We start from the raw sequence: 22,958 nt of genomic DNA, 5'->3' as shown, positions 1-22,958 counted from the left end.
AGGGAGAGAGGTTATTACACAGAAAAAATACATTAGCAGACATATAGAATATCAGAGGAGTCGATAACAGAGGTGAGTGGAGAGAGACGCTAGAGAGGAGAGGTTGGGGTTGAGGTTGGTGGGGGTGGGGGTGGGAGGGGGGTGTAAGCAGATGAGTATAGAAGGACAAGGGCGAGCAGGGAGGAGGGAGGAAGTCCAATCAATTTGTTGTGCATATACACCTGGCATCCTACCGCGCCTATAATGAAACACAGCGGGGAGGAAATGCATGGTGTGTCTCTGGACCAGGAGGGAGAATCTGAGAGACGGGGGATGGGGGGATGAGGGTGTGGGAGGGGGGGGGAGATTAAATGAAAGAGTAACTGTAAAGACAGGAGAGAGAACTCAGTTGGCAAGGGGAGAAGTGGAGGGCAGAAGAGAAAAGAGTAGGAGAGGAGAAGAGAAGAGAAGAGAAGAGAAGAGAAGAGAAGAGAAGAGAAGAGAAGAGAAGAGAAGAGAAGAGAAGAGAAGAGAAGAGAAGACAGCAGAGCTAAGCAGAGCGGAGGGGTTGGATCGATTTGGGAGCTCTAACAAGGTGGGTTGTATCGGGGGCCTGATGTGTTCCGTGACACCGCATCAAATTGAGCCGGCTGCCGCTTCTCGTCACACGGGTCCCGGGGATTCTGAGCAGAGAGCAATTAGAGCGCACGGCGGGTGCCTCGGTTGCACAGTCGAATAAACAGACCCCCCCCCAACTCTCCCCGGTAATACCCATGCCGCTGTAGTGGCTGTGGCAGAAACATTTGAATAATAGCTTTGTGCACCTGAGTTACTTGAAGCCACGCTTGGGTGATATGGAGTCAAGACACTTTAGAAAAAGCCTAAATCCTGGGTGCATATAAGTAGCAAGGTGAGATTAAATCCTGGGTGCATAAGTATAGCAGGGGGAGATTAATGAGGAACTTGGAAGCGAAGGAGGACTTTTGTTCATATTGTGACTTGAATATTTTCAGCAAACAGAACGCGAGGGACATCACGGTCTCTCAACCAAACCTGACCCTCCGCGCTACAGAGTGCAAGGCCATTTAAAACCGAAACCGAAAATTACCAAATAAAGTGCTGACACGGGACCAGAGATCTGCAGAACTTAGCGTGCCCTGCTTGCAACAGAAACAATTATGCTAACCTGATGTTCTCACAGCTGAACTTTTGTTTCCCTTGCCAAGAATCAGCTCATTCTTAAAGCCATTAAAATGGGAATAATACTGAGTTAAACAGTGAGACATTATTGCTCCCTATTAAGAAACAAATAAGTCAAGGCACTGGGGAATGAACAAAGATTTTTAAAGCGGTTAAACTCAAATTCAACTCAGATGTCTCAACAGCCAACTAAAATGTGTACTTAAAAGGGGCACGAAAGCCTAGGCTGATGTTTTCCAATTCAGTTTAACCCATTAAGACCCGAGGCCGATTCTACAAAATGCCATGACGTACAAGCTAATTTTTGAATAGCCAACGCGAAAATCTAAAATGACACGGTTTTAATGGGTAAAAAACTTCAGAAGGAAAAGTCTGGAAGCCAATGCCATTATCCTCTCACTGGGCTCAATAAGATCACACAAATTATTCCCCCCACCATAATCATGCAATGCAGGCAAATTGCATATGAATATACGTGTGTGCTTTGCGCTGGTTGTCCATGAAGTGGGGCGCAATTAGAGAGCGGCCCTTACGAGTGATTCACATTGCCACGATTGTCAACTAATCAATTAAATGAATCATTTGTGATTTTCTTTGGTATCTTTGTCATATACAGATATGGTGATTGTTGGGTAATATGTACAGTATGTAATATGCTGTCTTAATGTCAAATCTGTATTTAACCCTGTGAAGAGACAATGAAATATAGCTAGTTAAATCGCAAAATCTCGACATCAAGACTGACAAGCTGAGCACAAACATAAAAGCGACACTAAGAAAAGACAAGAGAGAAGAGGACAGTAGAAGAAGGTAACAAAGCTCCCTAAATTATAGATTCAGTTTTTTTCCTAACAGTCGCCAGCACCCACCCCCCCCCCCCCCCGCCCCCAGCTAGCAGCAATGCAGCAGTTCATCATGGCAACTAAGCAGGTAACTTTAGGAGTCTCTTGGATTGAAATAAATATATTTATTGAGCATAAATATATTTCGGTCATACAACTCTGGGCCTGAATAAATATATTTCTTGAGCATAAATATATTTATTGAGCATAAATATCTAAATAAATATCCAAGCATAATTTGATATCAAGGTCTGCCTCAGGTCATTGATTCCCTGGAAGCATATTATAGCAATATTATAATGAATAATCGATCTGCCAAATAGATATTACAGGGAATTAAATATTAAGACCCCCTAAGGGAATCTTATAAACAGAGCCCACAGTTAGATGCTGGGAGCGCAAAAAAACCCATCATAGAGCAAAGCACAGAGCAGCAGACCACCCACCCATAAAACAAACATGGGCAAATTCTCCTTCTACAGCACAGCCACCAAGGTATGGAATAGTCTAACCCCATCACTCAAAAAATGTAGTTCGCTGGGCCCATTCAAAACAGCCCTAAAAACTCATCTATCTGGAGGCCAAAAGAGGAGCTAGTACCAGTTTCCCTGTAGACAGACAACCCCCCCCCCCTCCCCTTTTTTGTATACATTTGTAATTTTTCATGCTTTTTTGTACATAGTGGTATTTTTTCTCTGTATTTGTATGTTGATTTTTGAACTGTTTGGTTGCTACTATATATGTCTATGAAATTAATTCAAGGACCCCAACGGAAACAAGTCCGCAAGGACTTTTTTGGTCGGACCTTTTAGACAAAAGTATTATAAATGTAACTGTGTTGTTTTACATTCTTTTGCCTGACAACATTTTCAATCAATCAATCAAAAGCAGCAGCACAGCAAGACAGCAGAGCAGCAGCAGCACACAGAATGAGCAGTAAGCAGGGAGGTTTAAATATCCCGCCCCAGAAGTGTGCATGTGACTGATGATCACCTGCTTTGAATTGTCTGCCTGCACTAGATCCGCAGGCTTCGCATCATTTAAGCTAGATAATAACGTTAAGTCTTAATCACTTAAAACTTACTTTGTTGACCGGGGTCCCCTAAGGGTCTATACTGGGCCGGTGGGCCCCCTCCTTTTTCCCCACTACAACAAATACCTTTGCCAAAAATGGCCGATCTAGACAGATAGATTGACCTTTTTTGATACTGTGTGGGAAATGCAGTCACCAGAGCCAGCACCGCAGTTAAGGTACAGATACAGGGTAAGATAAGTACTGCAACATACAGGTACAGCAAGGGTAGCAATAAAACATTAAAAAAGTAGCAAGGGAGATTGTAGATTGGCTATTTCCGTAGAAAATTTGACTATTTCCACTGAATGTTCGTCTAATATGACATGCCCAGAATAGGGACGCTAGGGTGTATGTCCCCCCCAACTTTGTCCAAATATGGAGTCTGCGTATGTCCCAAGAATGTATGCCTCTCCCAAAATGTTCCCAAATATGCAGCTTTTGTCCAAATATGGAGACATGGAGACATCGTTTTATGGCATAAGGCTCTGAAGGGGTAGACGTCCCAAAAATGGAGCTCCATATGGGTCCAGTACCCATACCCCACTAACACAGTGCACTGCAAAAAGAAAAAGACACAGACACACACACACACACTTAGTGTCACAAAATAAGCTATTATATAGTCTTGCCGTTGTGTATACCGGTACCTGGTTTTGACCAGATTTCATAGCCGAATATACATAATACATATTTGTTCAAATAATGCTATAGGTTAACATCATTAATCTCACTTAACTGTCATCAGGCCAGAGATGCCAAAAGTGAGTTAGTTCAAAGTCATTTGAAGTCACAGGGGACCCCCCAGTGATGGCTGGTTAGCTGCCAAAGCAAGTAGAGGGCTGCCTGCCAGAGTCCAAGAGTTACCAGTGTTTGTGTGCTGCTGGTTTTAAGTTCCAACCTTGGTTGTCTAGTCTGTTTTCTTGTTCCGGGTCCTTTAATTCTAATCATTTGTTTGTTTGTTTGTTTGTATGCACCTGTATGTATGCATGCATGCATGTATGCATGTATGTGAGAAAATAATAATACCTGGGCACTTCAAGAGAGACTACCCAAAAAAAATATACTGGAGCACTCGACTGGTCTGCACGTGTTTTATTGTTTTGCAGGGGTGACTGGCGTTTTGACTTTCATCTTCCTCAGAGTCAAACAGGGATGTATGTACGCATGTAGAGAGTGAGAGAGATTTATATATGCACTGGGGTGAAAAAAGGTGAGAAGGATGCATGAGCAGGAGTAAGACAGACCTGTTACGTGCATTAAAACACAGGAGCGAAATTAAAGCGGCGTCCATGCGCTTGCTCGTTTGTCCGGTGAATTCGGAGAGCGACAGACAGACAGACAGACAGACAGATAAGATAGATTTTTTTGTTTTTTATCAATCCAATCAAAGCCCCATTCGTCTCCACTCCCTGGTGTGCATGTATATTGATTTTACAGTGTTGAGAGTAAACACACTGGCTGGCCTTCTAATCCCTGCTCAGGCTTAGCTCAGACGTTCTGTCCACTTTACAAATAATGAAAAACAATGAAAAATAGAAACAAAGGTCGCACGAGTGTACGAGACCCTTTCTGCCCTTCATGGCATCTCTCCCATTTGGTTTATCCATTCCCCCAAGGGCGCCATACTGCAAGAAGCAATTCTTTCTTTTAACCTCATCACATCCGTTACTGCCAAGACAATAATAGGAAGAATAGAAAAGATGTGGTTCAATTCACAGAGACAGATGGTTGCACAGCAGGGCATAGTTAGTTATTTGCGTATTAAGTTACCCTTAGGGTTTACTGTGCAGCGTGTCCTTCCAGAATTGTTGGCACGTGTGCCCTAACAAGAGTGCAGTTAGGTAGAGCGTCAACTTGTGTTGTTGATATTAAGCTTTACTTGTGTCTTAAAAGATCATACTGGCATTTGATACGTACATGCAATTTCCTAGTCACAGCTTAAGCCATATATTATAAAAAATGCATTATAATGCATCAGTAACTTTCTATTCACAGCTTAAGCCATATATTGTAAACTTTCACATGCATTATAATGCATCAGTAAAAAAGCTTTGACAAAAAATAATTCATGCACGAAAATCAAACAAACCACTGGTCCACAGTGATGCAAAGTAAACCACGAGTCATTGTAAATGGGTTAAACATGCCAGACCACGCTGGTATGGTAAACAAGCGTGCCAAGAATTCTGGAGGGGAGGCATGGCGGTATTTCGTTTAATGAGTGTGTGTTTTTAATTTTTCAAAACAAAAACACATTGAGTATCCATGTGTTAGTTAGAGCCTTGATAATACTGAGCACTATCCACAGCCAGGATTACGTAAATGACTATTTCCACGTTATTTATTCAGGCCATATTTTCTCAACACCCACACTCGACACCCTGCAGTCATACCGCCTACACACGATCACACCTGGCTGCTGCCAAATTTAACCGCAGTCTAATTGCCGACCGCTGAGCAGCTCCGCTGAAACCGTTGGGAGGTCATGTGCCTTGCTCAAGGGCACATGTAGGGGACAGTGTTATTGGTTTTTCTTTCCCAGGGTATATTCTCCCAGTTGATCCTGCGGTTCAGACCAGTAACCTGATGCGCTGCCCTGTAGGATACCGCTGCGCCTCTCCATTAGACCCAAATTAAACATTCGGAGTGGCGAGAGGACGGATCATTACGAGCAGCGGACATCAAACAACGGTATCACATTCCTGCACTGCGGGCCGCGTGTTTACACTGTATCAAATACGGTGCAATACAATTGGTTACCAGTAATTTTGTGTGGTCCCAATCCAAGAGGTTGTGATATCATTCACTGCCAAGTGAGTGAATCTTTAGTCACAGTCCAATAAGCGATAATGAGATTGGCCGACACTAGTGTGGGATCCAATAAGGTGTAATACCGTTGGCTGTCAGGATTATGCATTCACACTTAAGTTGTGATATGTTTGGGATTCTTGCTGGTTCTGTATCCAATAAAAAAAGTAATACGATTGGCTCTGCAGCGGTTCTGGATCCAATAAGATGTAATGTGATTGGCTCCATGTGATTCTATATCCAATAGGGTAAAACAATATGTTTTCTCTGCCATGAGCCGTTTTATTGTACTCTTTCCAAAAGCCACGCACATTTATATATACAGTACACCTGGCTACAATGCGTCTATCCCAGTAAGCTTTGGCTTGGCATAGCTTGGCACTGCAGTAGCCACAGACGAAAGCCTGTACATGAGCTTTCCTATAGGTATTTCCCAGTCGAACTTTGCTCTGTGCCAGCAAAAGTAGTTTTGCGGGCTCTGCCTAACACCCATCTGCTAGCCAGCCAAAAGTATCTGCCCATGTTTTTCCTTTATGAGACGGCCAAATTCTGCATCTCCTGTGTGTTCTTGGATTTTCTTTTGCTATTGTTTTTTCTTCTTCCTAGTCCTGTGAAGGTTTAATTTGAGTTTGAAATTAAAGGAGGATAAAAAAGAAATATTAAAGGCCCAAGAGGGAGAGACATGAAAGCAATTTAAAAAACACTTTCCATTTCCTTGGACTATAATAATAACCACCGCAACTGGGACTTCATAATGAATTCTTTGTAATTGTTGTTCATCATTTGTTATTCTCTAAGTTTAGCTTTGTGCTCAGTGCACAGCGATTCCACAGTGGCTTAGCGTAATGGGAGCATATACATTTTTATAGTGGGACTGTGGGAATTAAGTCCCCAGACCAAAAGCAGTGGAGCGGTGATACCAAATTAGGTACAAACACCTGCAAACACAAATCTAGTTAGGTTGCACCAGTAGCGGACCGAATAGTGCACTGTTTCCCAAACAGTGGGATGGGACCCATTTGTGGGTCGTGGACAAAGTTTTATGGGTCGCGAGTAAAATTTCCTACATTTAGTTTTTTATTATTATTATTTCAAAATATTTTCAACCCCCCCTCCCTCCCCCCAAAAATCAATTGCGACGCATTGTGAGCTTGCAGATTGTAGATCTGCTATTTTCACTAGTTTGGGTGACCCGGGAAATTTCTCTTTTGGGTCACGAGTTAAAAGGTTTGGGAACCACTGAGATAGTGGGTCCATCGCAACATCCCCGGCTTGATTCCAGCTTGAGACCTGTGTTGCATGTCTTTCACACCCTGCTCAACTTCCTCTCTACATTGGCCTGTGCTAATGAGAAAAGCAATTTAAAAAAAAAATCTTTAAAAAAAAAATGAAGAAAAAGTATTTTGGATTTATTTTGCTGACATTGATGCAATAGAAAGCCTTTAAATGAACATAGACTTGTGTGAGTTAAGAAAACTGAGCGCTTAATTTCATCACTTAACAGCTTTTCTCCAGAAGCACAATAGAGCAACCACACATAATAACACCTTGTTATTATGGTTTAAAAAAAATGAGTTTGAGCTCTCAGTTCAGAGTGCAACCATCTGAAAATAAGCACACTATATTTAACAAAAACCCTTACAGAAAGCCCCACTGACCACACAGGCTCTTCATGCGCTTCCGGTGAGATGCACCCCAGGCAGTGAGCAGACAACACTTAACATTCGACAGAATTCATTTCAGTCAAAGCCTCCTCTGTGCCATTAACGTTAAAGAGAAGGGGAGCCATGGCATCTGTTTGCTTGCTAAACAGAGGACAGGTGGGCGTAACAATAACAGCAGCTGGCTCGGAAGTGAGAGGTGTCCACGGCTAACGAGCTAAATATCCACTCAGATCGAGCAACATTGAAAACGTAGGTGACGTTTATGGGCGAGCGTTTCAAAGTTCACCCGAGTTAGTCTGCCCTCGAGGTTACCATTTTCATAGCATTGCTAGCATTCATTTTCATTGCATTCCTGGGTCCCCCATGTGTCTGTTCTTGGTCCCATTATTTTTTCTAACCCACACCAAACCTCTTCACTGAAAATAGCCGGTCTATAAGCTCACAATGCGTCCTGTTGTGAGCTTGTTGATCGGCTATTTTCAACAAATGTTCACCTAATGTATTTATTGTATTATGACACGCCCAGAATAGGGACGCTGTATTAACTTTTGGAAAATCGTGAAATAGTATTTTAGTGCTTCATGGAAATTGTCATTACATAAAGCTTTAGAGATATTTTAATAAGCACTCACACACCAAGATAGCGTTCATGTCTATAATCGAAATAGTTCAGATACTGTCAACAGTGACAATGAGTTTATTATTTTCTTTTATCAAAGCATACCCAGTTTTAATGAGGTAAACACTGTCCTAGGGGCGGCACAATTATTCAAAAACAATCAAAACTTTTGATTTTGTTTCACAGTTTATGTAAACGTGAATCTTGGCAGTTAATTGAATACCATATCAAGATATGTTGTTTGGTCAGCTTTTGCACCTTGCCCTCCTCTCCTCTCCATCACACAGAGGTTAATAACCAGAACATTGCACAACCCATCTCCCCATCCATCAGGCTCACAGAGAAACAATATAATCACAAAGGCCATTACATAGCATTTGGCCAAAGACATGACACCGATAAATGCAATGAGTAACAAAGTCAGTAACTAAATGATTAAAACACCCGTTTCCACCAAACATCCTCATTATCATCACAATCATCGTAATTACACATCATCTCAGCTATAATTGTGTAGCTCTACATAAATAAAAGCTGACAGCTTGAACCTTTGCCTGCTGCAATAATTCAATCTGAACTAGTTCATTGTCCTTGAGAACCTCCTTTGCAGAAGGAACATCATTACAGTATGGAAACCATCCCCTGACCCTGACACCACCTTTTCATCAATAAAACAACTACCAAAGATAAAGAAAGAGAGATCAAAGACCTTCCAATGAGAAAATAAGCTCTCTTGACTTCATTTTAAAAACATATTATGAAAAGTTAAAGTTCTAACACAGGTTCAGTTATAAAACACAGGTTATTCTTAACTTTGAACACCTACTGTATGGTTAATACTGAAGGTCAGACTTATTTGACCATTCATGACCTCATCAAGATGTTCCTCTCCTCCTTTGCCTCTGCTTTCTCCTTTTTTCACAGTCAGTCAGTCTTTTTTTGGGGGGGGGGGGGGGGGGGTTATGCCTTTATTTAGAGAGGGATAGGGAAAGTAGGCTGACAGGAAATGGGGAGAGAGATGGGGGGGTGACACGCAGCAGGTCGTCGGGAACGGGAGTCGAACCCGCAACGCGCTGTCAGGCTGGCATTGCAGCCTAGGGTGCCTGGACCGTCACGCTACGGCCCAGGCCCGCAATCAGTCTTAACCACTTGAATGCTAGTGTCCCTTTTCTGGGCATAATACTGTAGGTGAACAATTTGACAAAATTAGGTGAATGTTCAGTGAAAATAGCCGATCTACAAGCTCACAGCGGGTTTAAGAGGTTAAGTAGTCAATAAAGGAAGTCGTATGGAGAGACACTGTGACTACTCTATGGGCCCTATTAACACAATCTATGGCACAAGGTGGGGCAAGGTCTAAATTACATGGCACATTGGGGGGCTTGTCCAACTCCAATTTAGCTAGTTAGACGGCACATAATCTGAGCGCAAAGTAAGGGTGCAAGGCACAAAGGGGTTGTATATAATCTCTTAATTAATCATGGTTGTGTTCTGAGTGTAATTGGTTGGATTAAACCAATAAGAGAATGTCATCTGTCATTCCCTTTAAGAGCCAGAGTGCACTTGCACCTTGCGCATTAATATTTATTAATATTAATAAACTGACAGAATCGGCAAGTTGGAAGAGACAGGAACTGTTTTTTTTGCTGAGTAAATGTACTGCATCAGCTTGTGCGTGAAGTGAAAGCATGACCATCTACAGGAGCAACAGAAATCCACCAAAGCTGAGCTGAAGCAGTCATGGGAGGAGGGAAGCGTGTCCTCATCTTCTGGCATCATTGCTGCACAATGGGAAAAGCAATACCATGATGTCAGGAAATGGGGAAAACAAAGTCGCCACTCACAGAAAATATAAAAAAACAGACATGGATCGCATACCCTCACTGGCCGTTGTGTGCATATTTGGGCATGCAGTTCAGAATCATGATTTCCGTTCTGTAATGTGTCCTAATTTCTGTCCAAGAGACATCAGTGATATCTTGACACATCAAGTTAATAATTGCATGTGCATTCTCTTTATTATAACCTATTAAAGCATGACGTGACGGAACATTGTACAGCTCTGCTCTGCCTACTACACTGCAATTCATAATAAATTCATAATGTTAAGAGCCATCCACACCAAGCAAGATAACTTCAATAATGAAGTGAGCATCCACACTGATGAATGAACATTCAGTAAACAGTGGCAGTGGAAAACATGTTGGAGCCCCAAGATCGATAACTGATGAAATGTTACTGCTGTATGCTCCGTTGCAAAGATACAGAAAACAGAAAACCAGAGGGGCATGGGTTCAAGGAATTCTTGAAAGACGAGAGATCCTTGAATACATTTCAAAGTTGAGTGGTCTTTGAACAAATCTTCTATCAGCAATAGTTGACTTACTTATAAACATCTCTCTCTCTCCGTCTCTCTCTCTCAAACTTTCCTCCAATGTAGTGCTGAAAAACGCAAACCAGCTGAAGATGTTCAAACGTTATCTTATTCATATCAGCTATTCATCATATTATAATGATGAGTCTCTCAGGAATTGTATCTTCCATATTGAATGTGTGAGTGATGCGTTGAAAGTGACGCCCTGTAAATGCAGAGCAATGTGCACGCGTTGTGAAACCGCCTATGAAGGCACACATCTTAATCTGAATAATGCGCTCTTTAAGTAGCACCTAGCGATGACACCCGCTCTGCGCTTTGCACCGTTTTGCACCGTGTTTAAGCCATTAAGACCGGGAACGCATCTGTGTTAATTTTTTTGATTTCTTTGGCTATTCAAAAATAGCAGATCTACAAGCTCATAGCACATATAATTTTTGACATGGAAAAGTTAGAGCACCACTGATATAGCAACATACCGTTAGGATTTAGAAAACATTTTTAGATATGTATTTGGCCACGGACCCCCATCTCAAAATGTTTTGTTCCAGGGACCGCCCAGAAGCAAAGATTTGAGTTACAAATGTTCAATTTAAAAATATATATATTCAAAGATTTGCAAAAAAAAATCACGATTTTTCAATAGATAGCAGATCTACAAGCTAGAGCTTGTAGAAGCTAGAGCTTGTAGATCTGCTATTTTTTGAATAGCCAAAGAAATCTAAAAATGACACCGATTCTTTCCCGGTCTTAATGGGTTAAGATAAAGCCCTTTATCCGGGAACGTCTTTGATCACCGTCGGCCTGATAACGACTGTCAATGCGTGGAAAATAATAACCATGACAATTTCCAAACTCTCTGTTGGTGAAGAGGAAAAGCACATAGGTTCATAGGTTCAGGATTTGCAGTGTTATTACACTGGCCCGGGGTGCAGTCCGCAGACAGAGAAATGAAAGAGACAAGAGAAAAACATAATAGTACAAGACAGAAGAAGAAGACTAGACTAGGGCAACAGGAACTCAGTCACACTGTCAGTAAGTCTGATATGTTTCACACTTTGATTGATGGAGGGAAACGTACATCATCAACCACTCAGACATCTCAGGCCATCTGGGACAGGTCTGCTTTCGGTCCCCAGAGTCTAAACTAAACGTGCAGAAGCAGCCAGCGTTCAGTTTTTATGCACCGCGTACTGTATCTGGAACAAACTCTAAGATAACTGCAGGTCTGCTACAACTCTCAGTTGGTCCATATCAAAGCTGAAGACTTTTCTGTTTGTTGCAGCCTTTTATTGAGGCTATTGATTCATTTCTTGTGCTGCACTAAAACTTTATTCTCGTATTTGTATCCGCTGTATTTGAGGTTGTTCCAATTTTCTATTCTCTTAACTTTTTAATAACTCCTTTTAAGCGTATTCAAATGTCCTTTTATGAGGTGTTTCTTTTTCACTTTGTCTCGATGCTCTTAATGTTTTGTGTAAAGCACTTTGAACTGTCTTGTTGAAATGTGCTGTACCAATACACTTGCCTCGCCTTATATGAGTGTATATGAATGTTCATTTATATTCTTTAGATATTTCACTATCTCCAGCAAACAGGACAAAGCGTAATAATGGCTTTTCAAGTCCCGCAGATGATTCAGAGTAGGTTAAGTTATAGGCTAGATGTCATGGGATGCTGTAAACTCAACAAACTAAACGAGTCTGTCAGCTCTATCTTGTTGTATGTCCCCTATGAGGCTCTATCGTGGTTTCCTCAAAAGGTAAGGTCACCTTAAATTATTCCTACTCAACTAAGCATGAGACACTATTAAGAACGGAAACAAATTCTCAAACAAAGAGCCACTCCCCCACAATTTTTTGTTTTTTGCTCGGTTAATGCATTTTTGAAGGTTACCCATGAAGATTCTGTTCACTCTGCACTCTGCATATCTCCTGAGCATTAATACAGAGTTTTACCTCAAATCAGTTTTTCTGACTAGCACTCACTGAAAAAAACATCAATAAATGCAGCATTAGTCAACGTGGAAGTATGCAGGGACGTTCAGTCCTACAAAACAAACGTTCTCCCGTAACCCGACACCATTGTGGGTCCCGTCAACGAGGAAGCTCGTCGAATGTTATATACCAAATTCTGGCGGATCAAGCGTATGCATAATTCATAAGATGCGGAATATTAAATGACGGCAAAAATAGAGCAAAGAAAAACATAATAATTCTACCTTTACTGAACAGAGAGGATTTTTTGGAGGATTTAAAGCACACCATGGGACACGTGGACAGGGACTTTAAATACACTTTTGACTGTGAGCTTTTTGGGGAAAAAAATGCATATTGTTCTACGTTGAATAGCTGTTTTCCTGTTCAAGTTGTGGAGAGGATGAAAAGTTCATAGAATCCACAATACAGACATTCGACAACAACCAGACAATAGAAAAAAATCATAATAAAACGTATGTGCATAAAATAAGCAATTCCTTCTTTTTTTTTACATTAACATAACAGCTACTGAGTATAGTGCAGTAGTGCCTGTTAAAATGGCCCTAAGCTGCACACGATTATAATCTTCCAAACTGTAATGTGTTTCATCATTCCTAGATATAAATCAAATTGAAGTTGTGTCTTCTTGTTAACTTACAGTGTAACTACCACTATAATGAATATGATTGTTGACAGATTTTCTGTGCTACAATTTCTAAAATCCACTTATAGATGTAGTCAGAGGCCACATGAAACCGATGAAAGCGTCTCAATTCTGGGCACGTCATAATAGGCGAACATTGTGCAAAAATAGGTGAACCCTGTGATGTCACCGCCAACAAACAAGAAGGGGTAAAAAGGGGGTATGCGCTGGGTGAGCAACTCCATAGAAGTGAATGGGCAGGGATTTCCGGTTACCTCTGTAGTTCTTTTATAACTCTATGGTCGCAATGGACAACAGCGTGAGCTTGTAAATCAGCTGGTTTTGGGTGAAGAGATTAGGGAACAGAGAAAAAAGGAGGTGATGTATAGACTCCCAGGGAACTAAGTAGTGGTTACAAGACAAGGCATCGTCTCTGTAACCATGACTTACCGAGCATGACGAGGTTGGTGGTGCCCTGCTCATTTCCAGAAGGGTAGGTGGCGTACTCGCAGGTGTATCGTCCGGCGTCTGCCATCGACAGTCTGGAGATGCGGATGGAGGGGTTCTCCAGGGAGCCTTGGATGAAGACGACCCGGTCCTTGAAGGGCGAGTCGGGGAAACTCTGGCCATAGATGGGGTGGAACACGGCGATGTTGTCCCTCTGGCCTTCCACAGGCTCCCATATCCAAGACACCTGCAGACAGAGACAGTCGGTGTTAAGGTGTGACCAATGATAGGCTCCGTTCCATTCAGGTCAAACAGAGTCTGGGTGCTGCTATTGTGCATGTTTTGGCTCACTGAAAAAGCTCTGCTCCACTACATGAAACAGAGCCGTAATTGGTATCATTCATAACACCTGTGAAGGATGTAACATTGGCTACGCAACTAATGATGTCAACATGGCTGCCGTGAAGAAGGACTATTGGACAATAATTCCTAAATACAATATCATTGCAATATTCAGTCCACAAATCTATTTTTGTCACTTCACTTAGTACAAGCGTTTGGTTCTGGTACTCTTTTTACTCAACTGGTTCTGGCACTCATTTGATACTTGTTTATTATTCTGTTTCTATTTCCTTTCGATTGCTGGAAAAAAACTGAAATGATCGTCCCATATAGCGAAAACATTTCAGAAGCAAGTCAAGTCAACAAAATTAAAAGCTCCTCTGACATTCAAACACTCCTTTAAGGACCTTTTTCAATTTGCAATTTGGAATAACATAATTTAAAAGAACATATCGCCGTATTTCTTTAAATAAACATCTTTTTTAAACAAAAAATAATAATATTGACATTTGAAAGACTGCTGGGAGGGAAGAGAGAGCATCACAACATGGGGCTAGATAGATTTTTACTCTCCAGTGCTCACATTCACAAATCGTCAAGAGCATAACTAACCAATTGTTCACTAGTAAGAGACCACACCTTCTGCTCGGGTTAAACAGCATTTATTGAACACAGTACAATGAAATATATGTGTATGGCTGGGGAGCCCGAGGCGGGGCGAGACTCAGGGTGGGGGTATAGTCTCGGGAGCCAGGCGACCGCCGCGTTGCTCTGCTCAGGAGCGGTCTGTCTGCTCAGGAGCGGTCTGTCGCCTTCGCTCCGACACTGCCCCGCCCTAGGGCTCCTAGAGGATGGAGGAAAAAGTTAGATGAGCAAAATTGGTGAGAAAGGAGGTGGTTGGGGAGGAGGAGGGAATTTGGATTTGCGAGCAGCCAAATCAAACAGGTAGTGAAACAGTCGCAGGTGTATTTATACTGTGGTGATTGCAGTGTGGATTGGCTGAGAGATAAGCAGCGCAGCTGAACTTGGTAAGGTGATTGCCTTATCAAGTTGAGCAGAGGTTGAGCAGAGGGAGGTCTCTACTCCTGAACATGCGTTGAATACAACTACATTTCACTAGTAAGAGACCACACCTTCTGCTCGGGTTAAACAGCATTTATTGAACACAGTACAATGAAATATATGTGTATGGCTGGGGAGCCCGAGGCGGGGCGAGACTCAGGGTGGGGGTATAGTCTCGGGAGCCAGGCGACCGCCGCGTTGCTCTGCTCAGGAGCGGTCTGTCTGCTCAGGAGCGGTCTGTCGCCTTCGCTCCGACACTGCCCCCAAAAGGCTGGCTTGAAGGTGGGAAAGGCCGGGAGGTGGAGACGGTGGTCTCTAGGCGGGCAACTGTTGCGTGGTTCCTCCTGGCTTGAGGTGAGAATGGCCGGGAGGTGGAGACGGCTGGTCTCTTGACGATGGCCGGTAGGTGGAGCCGGGTGGCTTCTAGGCGGGCAACTGACGAGTGATTCCTCCTGTCCTTGGACCCTCGGTCGGGCGAGGAAAAACTCCCTCCGGGGAGGATGGAGGAAGAAACCTCGGGAAGGATCGCGAAGGAGGGGACCCCCTTCCAGGGCGGACAGGCTAGGAAACGACACGCCAGTTACGGTCGCCGCAGGTGGAGATGGGCGTTGCGCAGGTCTTGGACGTTTGTTCTTATGGAGGAGTGGTAAGCTTCCGAGGACCATCGACCGAGGATGCGGACGACGTGGTCTGACGGGCCGTGTCTGGACATGGTGGAGGCGGCGCCGATCCGGAAGGAGTGGCCGGAGTAAAGCTGAGGTGGAAGTCCGGAAAGGGAGAGGATTTGGCGGAGGTGATGGTGGAACCAGAAGCGGGTGGCGATGGAACCGGGCTCGGTGGTGAACGGGAGTGAGATGGCTGGTCGGTGGTATTGGATCGGCAGGTTTGGTTGATGACTGTCGCAGGAAATTGGGGAACTGGCAATGGAATCGGTAATGGGTTAGGTGGCGGGAGGTGAGCTGCACAGAGGTTGGAATGTTGGGTGACGAAGGTCCGAGTGAGGACGGAGGAATGACGAGATGTCGGGAGAGTAGGAACGGCCGTTATTGATAGTGACGGCTGGGCTGTGGGCTGTGTTTACCTTGTGGGTTAGGACGCTTATTGCAACGATCTGTAGGCCCCAAAAGGCGCGGCGGAGGCTATTGGTAAGCTCACGGAGTGCGGTTGATGGACGGAGGGGCTGAAGGTGTTGGGACCAGGCGGAGGCGCACCAGTGGCACTGACGGCAGTCGCCGAGCTGAGTGAATGGAGCTGCGTCGGTGTAGCACTGGATGTCGTCAGGGAGAGTATCAAAGCCTTGACGAAGGTGATGCTGTTCCGTTTGTTGGGGAGGTAGTGCTGGAGGGAATCGGAGGTCTGAGAAGACCGACTTGAGCGTGGAGACGCTGTGTGAGCTGCTTGATAGATGTGCTGGGGCTGGCGGCCCGAACGAGTGCGTGAGCTGCTCGTAGGATGGCTGAGGGGTGATGCGTCCAGGTGAGCGAGGAACGTGAGCTGCTTGTGAGTCGACCTGGGCTACCTCCCTGATTTTGGGTTGAGGTGATCGTGGAGCGAGAACAGCTTGAGGTGAACCTGTGGGTCAAGGGCGCCTTTCTTTTCTTCTTCTTGGCGCAAGGCACGGGGCGAGGAGGGGAGAGGGGCGCACGGCGCCGGTCCGAGAGAGGGGGGGGGAGGGAGTGCACGAGGTGCAGTGGGCACCTGAGTGCGTGCTCGTGATGAGTGTGTGCTGCTTGCGGCATGGCCTGGGAGTGACGGACCAGGTGGGCGTGCGTAGTGGGATGCTTGGGGGAAACCTGGAGGTAACTGGTCGAAGTGGGCGTGGGTTGCTTAGGGGAAGCCTGGAGGTGAGGGTCCAGGTGGGCGTGGGTTACTTGGGGGGAACTTGAAGGTGGTGGGTCCAGGCGGGCGAGCGTCGTGGGCTGCTTGAGGGATAACCTGGGGGTGACTGGTCCAGGTGGGCGTGCGGCAAGAGCTGCTGATAGGTCCAGGTAATCCTGAGGCTTCTCTGCTGTGCAGGGGAGGGAGGCGGGGACTGGAGAGTGCCGGGTTGCATCCTGTTGAGGTGTGGCGGCTGGGGTAGCTGTGGCTAGGGTGTAGGATGAGGCTGGTGCGGGGAAGGGGTTGAAGCCGAGGGGCAAGAGAGTTGCTGGAGAACAGCTGAGCTGGGTCGGGTAGTGGCGTGGTCTAGGTGGAAGGCGCCGCATGAGGCGGGGAGGCGGGAGGAAGTGAGTGGGCGGCAGAGCGCCCTGAACGGGGGGCGGAGCTTGAGGCGGGGAAATGCCGCCTGGGCGAGAGGTGCCGCCTGAGCGAGGGGCGGGGGTTGAGGCAGGGGAAGTGCCGCCTAAGCGAGGGGTGGGGCTTGAGGCGGGGAAATGCCGCCTGGGCGAAAGGTGCCGCCTGAGCGAGGGGCGGGGCTTGAGGCAGGGGAGAGCATGGGGAGAGGCCGCGGTGCGCCGCGGTTGCTGCTGTGCAGGGGGGCGGGGGGGGGAAGGAGGGCGGGTGCGTTTGCTGCACCCTCCAGCGTGCTGGTGAGGGAGGGGAGCGAGCTTGAGGACGAGGCGAAATGTGCCGCCGTGGCTGCCGTGCGAGGGAGGGGGGGGAGGCTGGGAGCGGGGGAGGGTGCGGGGGGGGAATGTGGGGGAGGGGGGGGTTGGAGATGGGCGGGGTGTGCTGCTGCACCACCCGCCGGCGTGCTGGTGAGGGAGAGGAGGGAGGGAGGTGAGGAAAAGGCGAAATGCGCCGCGATGGCCGCCGTGCGGGGGAGCGGGAATGGGAGGGAGGGGGAGGGTTGGAGGAGGGGGGGGGTTGGGGGAGGGCGGGGGGTTGGAGGTGGGCGGGGTGCTCTGCTGCAGCACCCGCCGGCGTGCTGGTGAGGGAGAGGAGGGAGGGAGGTGAGGAGAAGGTGAAATGCGCCACGATGGCCGCCGTGCGGGGGAGCGGGAATGGGAGGGAGGGGGAGGGTTGGAGGAGGGGGGGGTTGGAGGAGGGCGGGGGGTTGGAGGTGGGCGGGGTGCTCTGCTGCAGCACCCGCCGGCGTGCTGGTGAGGGAGAGGAGGGAGGGAGGTGGGGAGAAGGCATAATGTGCCGCGATGGCTGCCGTGCGGGGGGGTAGGAGGTGGGCGAGGTGCGTTGAAGCACCCGCCAGCGAAGGCAAAATGCGCCGCAATGGCTGCCGTGCAAGGGAGGGGGGGGAGGCTAGGAGCGGGGGGGGGGGGGGAGGCTGGGAGCGGGGGGGGGGGGGAGGCTGGGAGCGGGGGGGGGGGGGGAGGCTGGGAGCAGGGGGGGAAGCGGGGGAGGGGAGGAGGGAAGGTGGTGGGGAGAAGGCGAGGTACTGGCCAGTGCCTGCCTGTGAACGAGAGCTGAGGGAACGTACGAGGCTTGCGTCGGCCGGCGTGAAGGTGAGGGAGGGAGGAGGGCCGAGCGCTCACCTGACATTGGGAGGGAGGGAGGGTGGGGAGCAGCGGGAGGCGTGGCTGTGGATGACGGGTGGGCAGCGGAGCTGGAGTGAGAGGCCCAAGTGGGCAGAGCCGATCCTGCTGCGGGGGAGGGGGGCACGGTGCGCTCCGTGTGGAGGTAGGCCAGGTAGGCTGCAAACGGGTCGGCCTTCTGGCCCATTTTGAAAAAGGGACGCCCGTGGCCGTAAGGACGCGCTGTGGACCGATGACCGTCTAGTCTGATGTTGCTTGCGGGGGCGGGGCTTGCCCCTGCGGACGGCCGCCAACGCTGGTGGTGGTCCTGTTGTTCTTCTTTGCACGGCTGGGCTGAGGGAAGCAAACGTTCGTTGTCCGCGCTGGTCCCCCTCCAGGAGAGAACCAGGGAAGAGAACGCTTTCTCCCGTTCCTGACAACAGACGTCCAGGAGCGGCCCGGAGTGGGATTCGAACAGCGGGGTCCGTTGGGAACCAGTTTGTCCAGCCTGGACTGCAGCAGCGACTTCCTCCGGAGGACATCCTTCAGGACTCCCTCGATGGTCTCGAGCTCGGACCTTGAGGTGACCAGTTCGGAATCATCTGAGGTAAGTGGCGACATCTAAGGAGAGAGAAATAACTGCCAGTACACAGTCCAATAGATAGATACTGGTGTTTGTTGTTTAGCCAAGGGCTAAGTGGTTAGCAGCGGCTAGAAAGGCTACTTACACACCTGGACTCCGAAAGGAGTCCAGTGCGTTGATCAGATGTTGTAGATATTATAGATGTACAGGTAGGATGCGATCCAGAGCGGTACTTACACACAAGGGTCCCGATAGGGACCCACTGCGTTGAACGGGTCTAGCAGGGGTACACAGTTGTACCGGTGTCGCAGGATAACGAGTGAATTCAGTCGTTATTGATGGTGATCTGGGAGAGGTGGTTCTGGAGCACCAGAGGTGCGTTGAAGCACCTGCCAGCGTGCTGGTGAGGGAGCGGGGGAAACTGGACGGTGGGCGGAAGGCAAAATGCGCCGCAATGGCTGCCGTGCGGGGGAGGGGGTTGGAGGTGGGCCGGCGCACGAGGCGTGCGCCGGCCGGCGTGAGGGGAAGGGAAGGGGGGGGGGGGGGGAGAATGCATAGAACGATTAAATGCATGGAACAATTAAATGCATTAAACGATTAAATGCACGTAACAAATTGAATGCATGGGACGCTTAAATGCATGGAACGCTTAAAGCATGAAACGCTTAAATGCATAGAACGATTAAAGCATGGAACGCTTAAATGCACGTGACAAATTAAATGCAAGGAACAATTAAATGCACGTAACAAATTAAATGCATGGAACAATTAAATGAGTGGAACGCTTAAATGCATGGAACGCTTGGGGGGGGGGGGGGCTTAAAGCATGGAACGCTTAAATGCATGGAACGCTTAAAGCATGGAACGCTTAAATGCACCTGACAAATTAAATGCATGGAGCAATTAAATGCATGGAACAATTAAATGAGTGGAACGCTTAAATGCATGGAACGCTGGGGGGGGGGGGCTTAAAGCATGGAACGCTTAAATGCATGGAACGCTTAAAGCATGGAACGCTTAAATGCACCTGACAAATTAAATGCATGGAGCAATTAAATGCATGGAGCAATTAAATGCATAGAACGCTTAAATGCATGGAACGCTTAAAGCATGGAACGCTTAAATGCATGTGACAAATTGGATTCATGGAACAATTAAATGCATGGAACGCTTAAATGCATGGAACGCTTAGATGCATGAAACAGTAAAGACTGAAACAGTATCAATGTGCTGGAATAATGTAACTATGAGCGACCTCCGATGTGGTATTGATGGCTGGAGGTGTTTAGAAGAACTTGTCTTCTGCGGCGTTCAGGGAGAACTACTGAGGTGATAGACAATGGCTAGAAACGCTTGAACGCTTAAGTGAAAGATCTTTAGTAATTTAGAGGGCATGTCAAATGAACATGTGTTAATGTAGAACTATGAGGCCAGCATGATACAGAAGTTATGGGCTGGAGCTCAACAGATGCTACTGGCAATTAAAATATAAACGGATTAATACTCATACTTACCTCATACTCACCTATGAGAGAATGCTGTGGTCAATGAATTGGAGCAATTGATAGCAAAATAGCCGATCTACAAGTGCAGTACTCGTAACCTGTGTTTGTCTATCGTGAAGCCGAACAAATTTGGATTTGCGAGCAGCCAAATCAAACAGGTAGTGAAACAGTCGCAGGTGTATTTATACTGTGGTGATTGCAGTGTGGATTGGCTGAGAGATAAGCAGCGCAGCTGAACTTGGTAAGGTGATTGCCTTATCAAGTTGAGCAGAGGTTGAGCAGAGGGAGGTCTCTACTCCTGAACATGCGTTGAATACAACTACATTTAGGTTGAAATTATGGTATGAAACGTACCCTTTTAGCCCTGCTAGCGGGATGGCATGTCAGTCAGTCAGAGTTAGGGATGGGACGATAACCATTATCGTTTATCGTGATATCGTATCGCGGAGATTACATTTATCGTGAAATTGTCCTCTGTCATACACTGGGATCAATTCACCTTTGCCGAGCTGCATATCTGGTACCACTTAAACCCTCTAGAATTGGTAAAACGGACCTACTCTTTTTTCACTCTCTACCAAAAATTTTGCGACGCGTTGTGAGCTTTTATATCCGGTATTTTTGGCAAACGTGCCGCCCCAGAATATGGATGCTGAGGTTCAAGTGGTTGACAATGACAAAAGTGGCATTTTAAGAGTTGTACACATAATTTGATTATCCCGATATCGTAAATCGCAATTATTTTGGTCACAATAATCGTGACATGACATTTTCCTATCGTCCCATGCCTAGTCAGAGTTAGTTGGTCAAATTGTCCAACACTTTGGTCTAAAACTAAATGTTTCAAAATCTAATGCCTGGATTACCCTGACACGTGTTGACCACCAGTGACCACATTCATGGCCCTGACACTCTGGCCAAACAATTTTTTTCCTGCAATGATGACAATGATATTGAATGTTGTCATATAGCCTGCATCTGTGATACATGATTAGGTCATCAATCACATATTAATTTGTGAAGTTTGGGCCAGTTACTTAGTAAATGCGCCTAGAATTGTGGTGCCCGGATTCATCAAAATGTTATATGTCATTGGGATGTAGAGTTGTATTATTTTGTATACTTTACATGTACAATGTAGAATGTGTATATATTGTCCTCAAGCAATTGTTTGTTTGTCTTTATGTGCATGTATTTTTTGTTATCATGGTTGAAAGAAATTGACATTACACTGCACACATGAAGTCTTATATGATATTTGGTTGTTGGAGCGTGTTATTGTGCTCACTGGCACACAGACTGAACAGATATATTTCCACCCAGGACATTATGGAGCCTACATGTCCAGTGGGCCAGTTAAAATAATAATGTCGCGATCCAACCCTGAAAGTGCATTTGATTAAAATGTATTAATTTAACTCTGTATTTTGGAAGCCTTTACCTTCACATGACTATTGTTTTTCAGTGGTTTCTTGACAGTCTAAGGCAGGGGTCTTCAACAGGGGGTCTGACCCCTAGGGGTCATCAGAGTTACTACAGGAATGTGATAGGAATGTTTTTTTTTTTCGTTTTTTTTTACATTAAACACTTGAACCCCTAGCATCCCTTTTCTGGGGGAACATAAGCCAAAAATAGAAGATCTACAAGCTCACAATGCCTCGCGCTTGAGCTTGTAGATCGGCTATTTTCGGCAAAGAGTTTTGGTGTAGAGGGGGGAAAAGATCAGACCAAGTACAGAGCCATTAACATGAATCCAACATATTAGAAAAGATACAAACAAAAAAACAATGTACTTACACAACACTGATTGTGACAGTGTGACCACACACTAGTACTGTCACTGTCAATGTTCTATGCTGTACATGGCACATGCCTATCAAGGGTGCACACTTGCTGGGTAGTTTATGGACACAAATGGAAACAACAAACTACAAACTTTAAAGTTATTTATTCAAGAAAACCATAACAAACAAATCACAATCATCTCTCTCACCGTGGCTCTGCTCTGGAACCTAAAAGAGTCAAAATGGGTTTCAGGTCAATTTATAGGTAAACACACCTGTAGCCAACCAATGATTGGGGCCAAATTGGGCCAAACCAACCTTAATGTCTATAAGGAAATCAGATTTGGACTGGATTTGGGCTGCCAGTTTGAACACCAGTCTGAATGTTCTAAGCGACCATTGCGAGGGCAAAGTTCAGAGAAAATTAACAACTACAGAATCTTAAACTTTAATGTTTATTGTGTATTGTTTATTTGGATCCCCATTAGCTACTACCTTAGCAGCAGCTATACTATTGCTGGGGTCCACAAATGTTCTTATAAGCCGCATGCCTGCAGTCCGTGAAATAGCAAACACCATAATACCAGAAAGTACAGTATGCGACATCACGCTGTCAACAGCCTGCAACTGCAATCAGATAAAAGA

At 46.0% G+C, this 22,958-nt stretch overlaps 1 protein-coding gene across 1 annotated transcript in view; it reads right to left on the bottom strand.

Annotated features, from left to right (window-relative positions):
- The window catches only part of pvrl2l (PVR cell adhesion molecule related 2 like), a 352,833-nt gene that overhangs the window by 200,609 nt on the left and 129,266 nt on the right, over positions 1 to 22,958 (bottom strand). Inside the window, exon 3 of the mRNA XM_080442924.1 lies at positions 13,634 to 13,877. Coding sequence (XP_080299050.1) covers positions 13,634 to 13,877 — 244 coding nt within the window. The remainder of the gene's footprint in view (positions 1 to 13,633; positions 13,878 to 22,958) is intronic.

This window comes from Gymnoscopelus braueri, assembly GCF_963280865.1.
Source record: "Gymnoscopelus braueri genome assembly, chromosome: 11".
NCBI lineage: Eukaryota > Metazoa > Chordata > Actinopteri > Myctophiformes > Myctophidae > Gymnoscopelus > Gymnoscopelus braueri.
The sequence above is the reverse complement of the archived record's forward strand: the minus strand, read 5'-3'. Positions and strand labels throughout refer to the sequence as shown.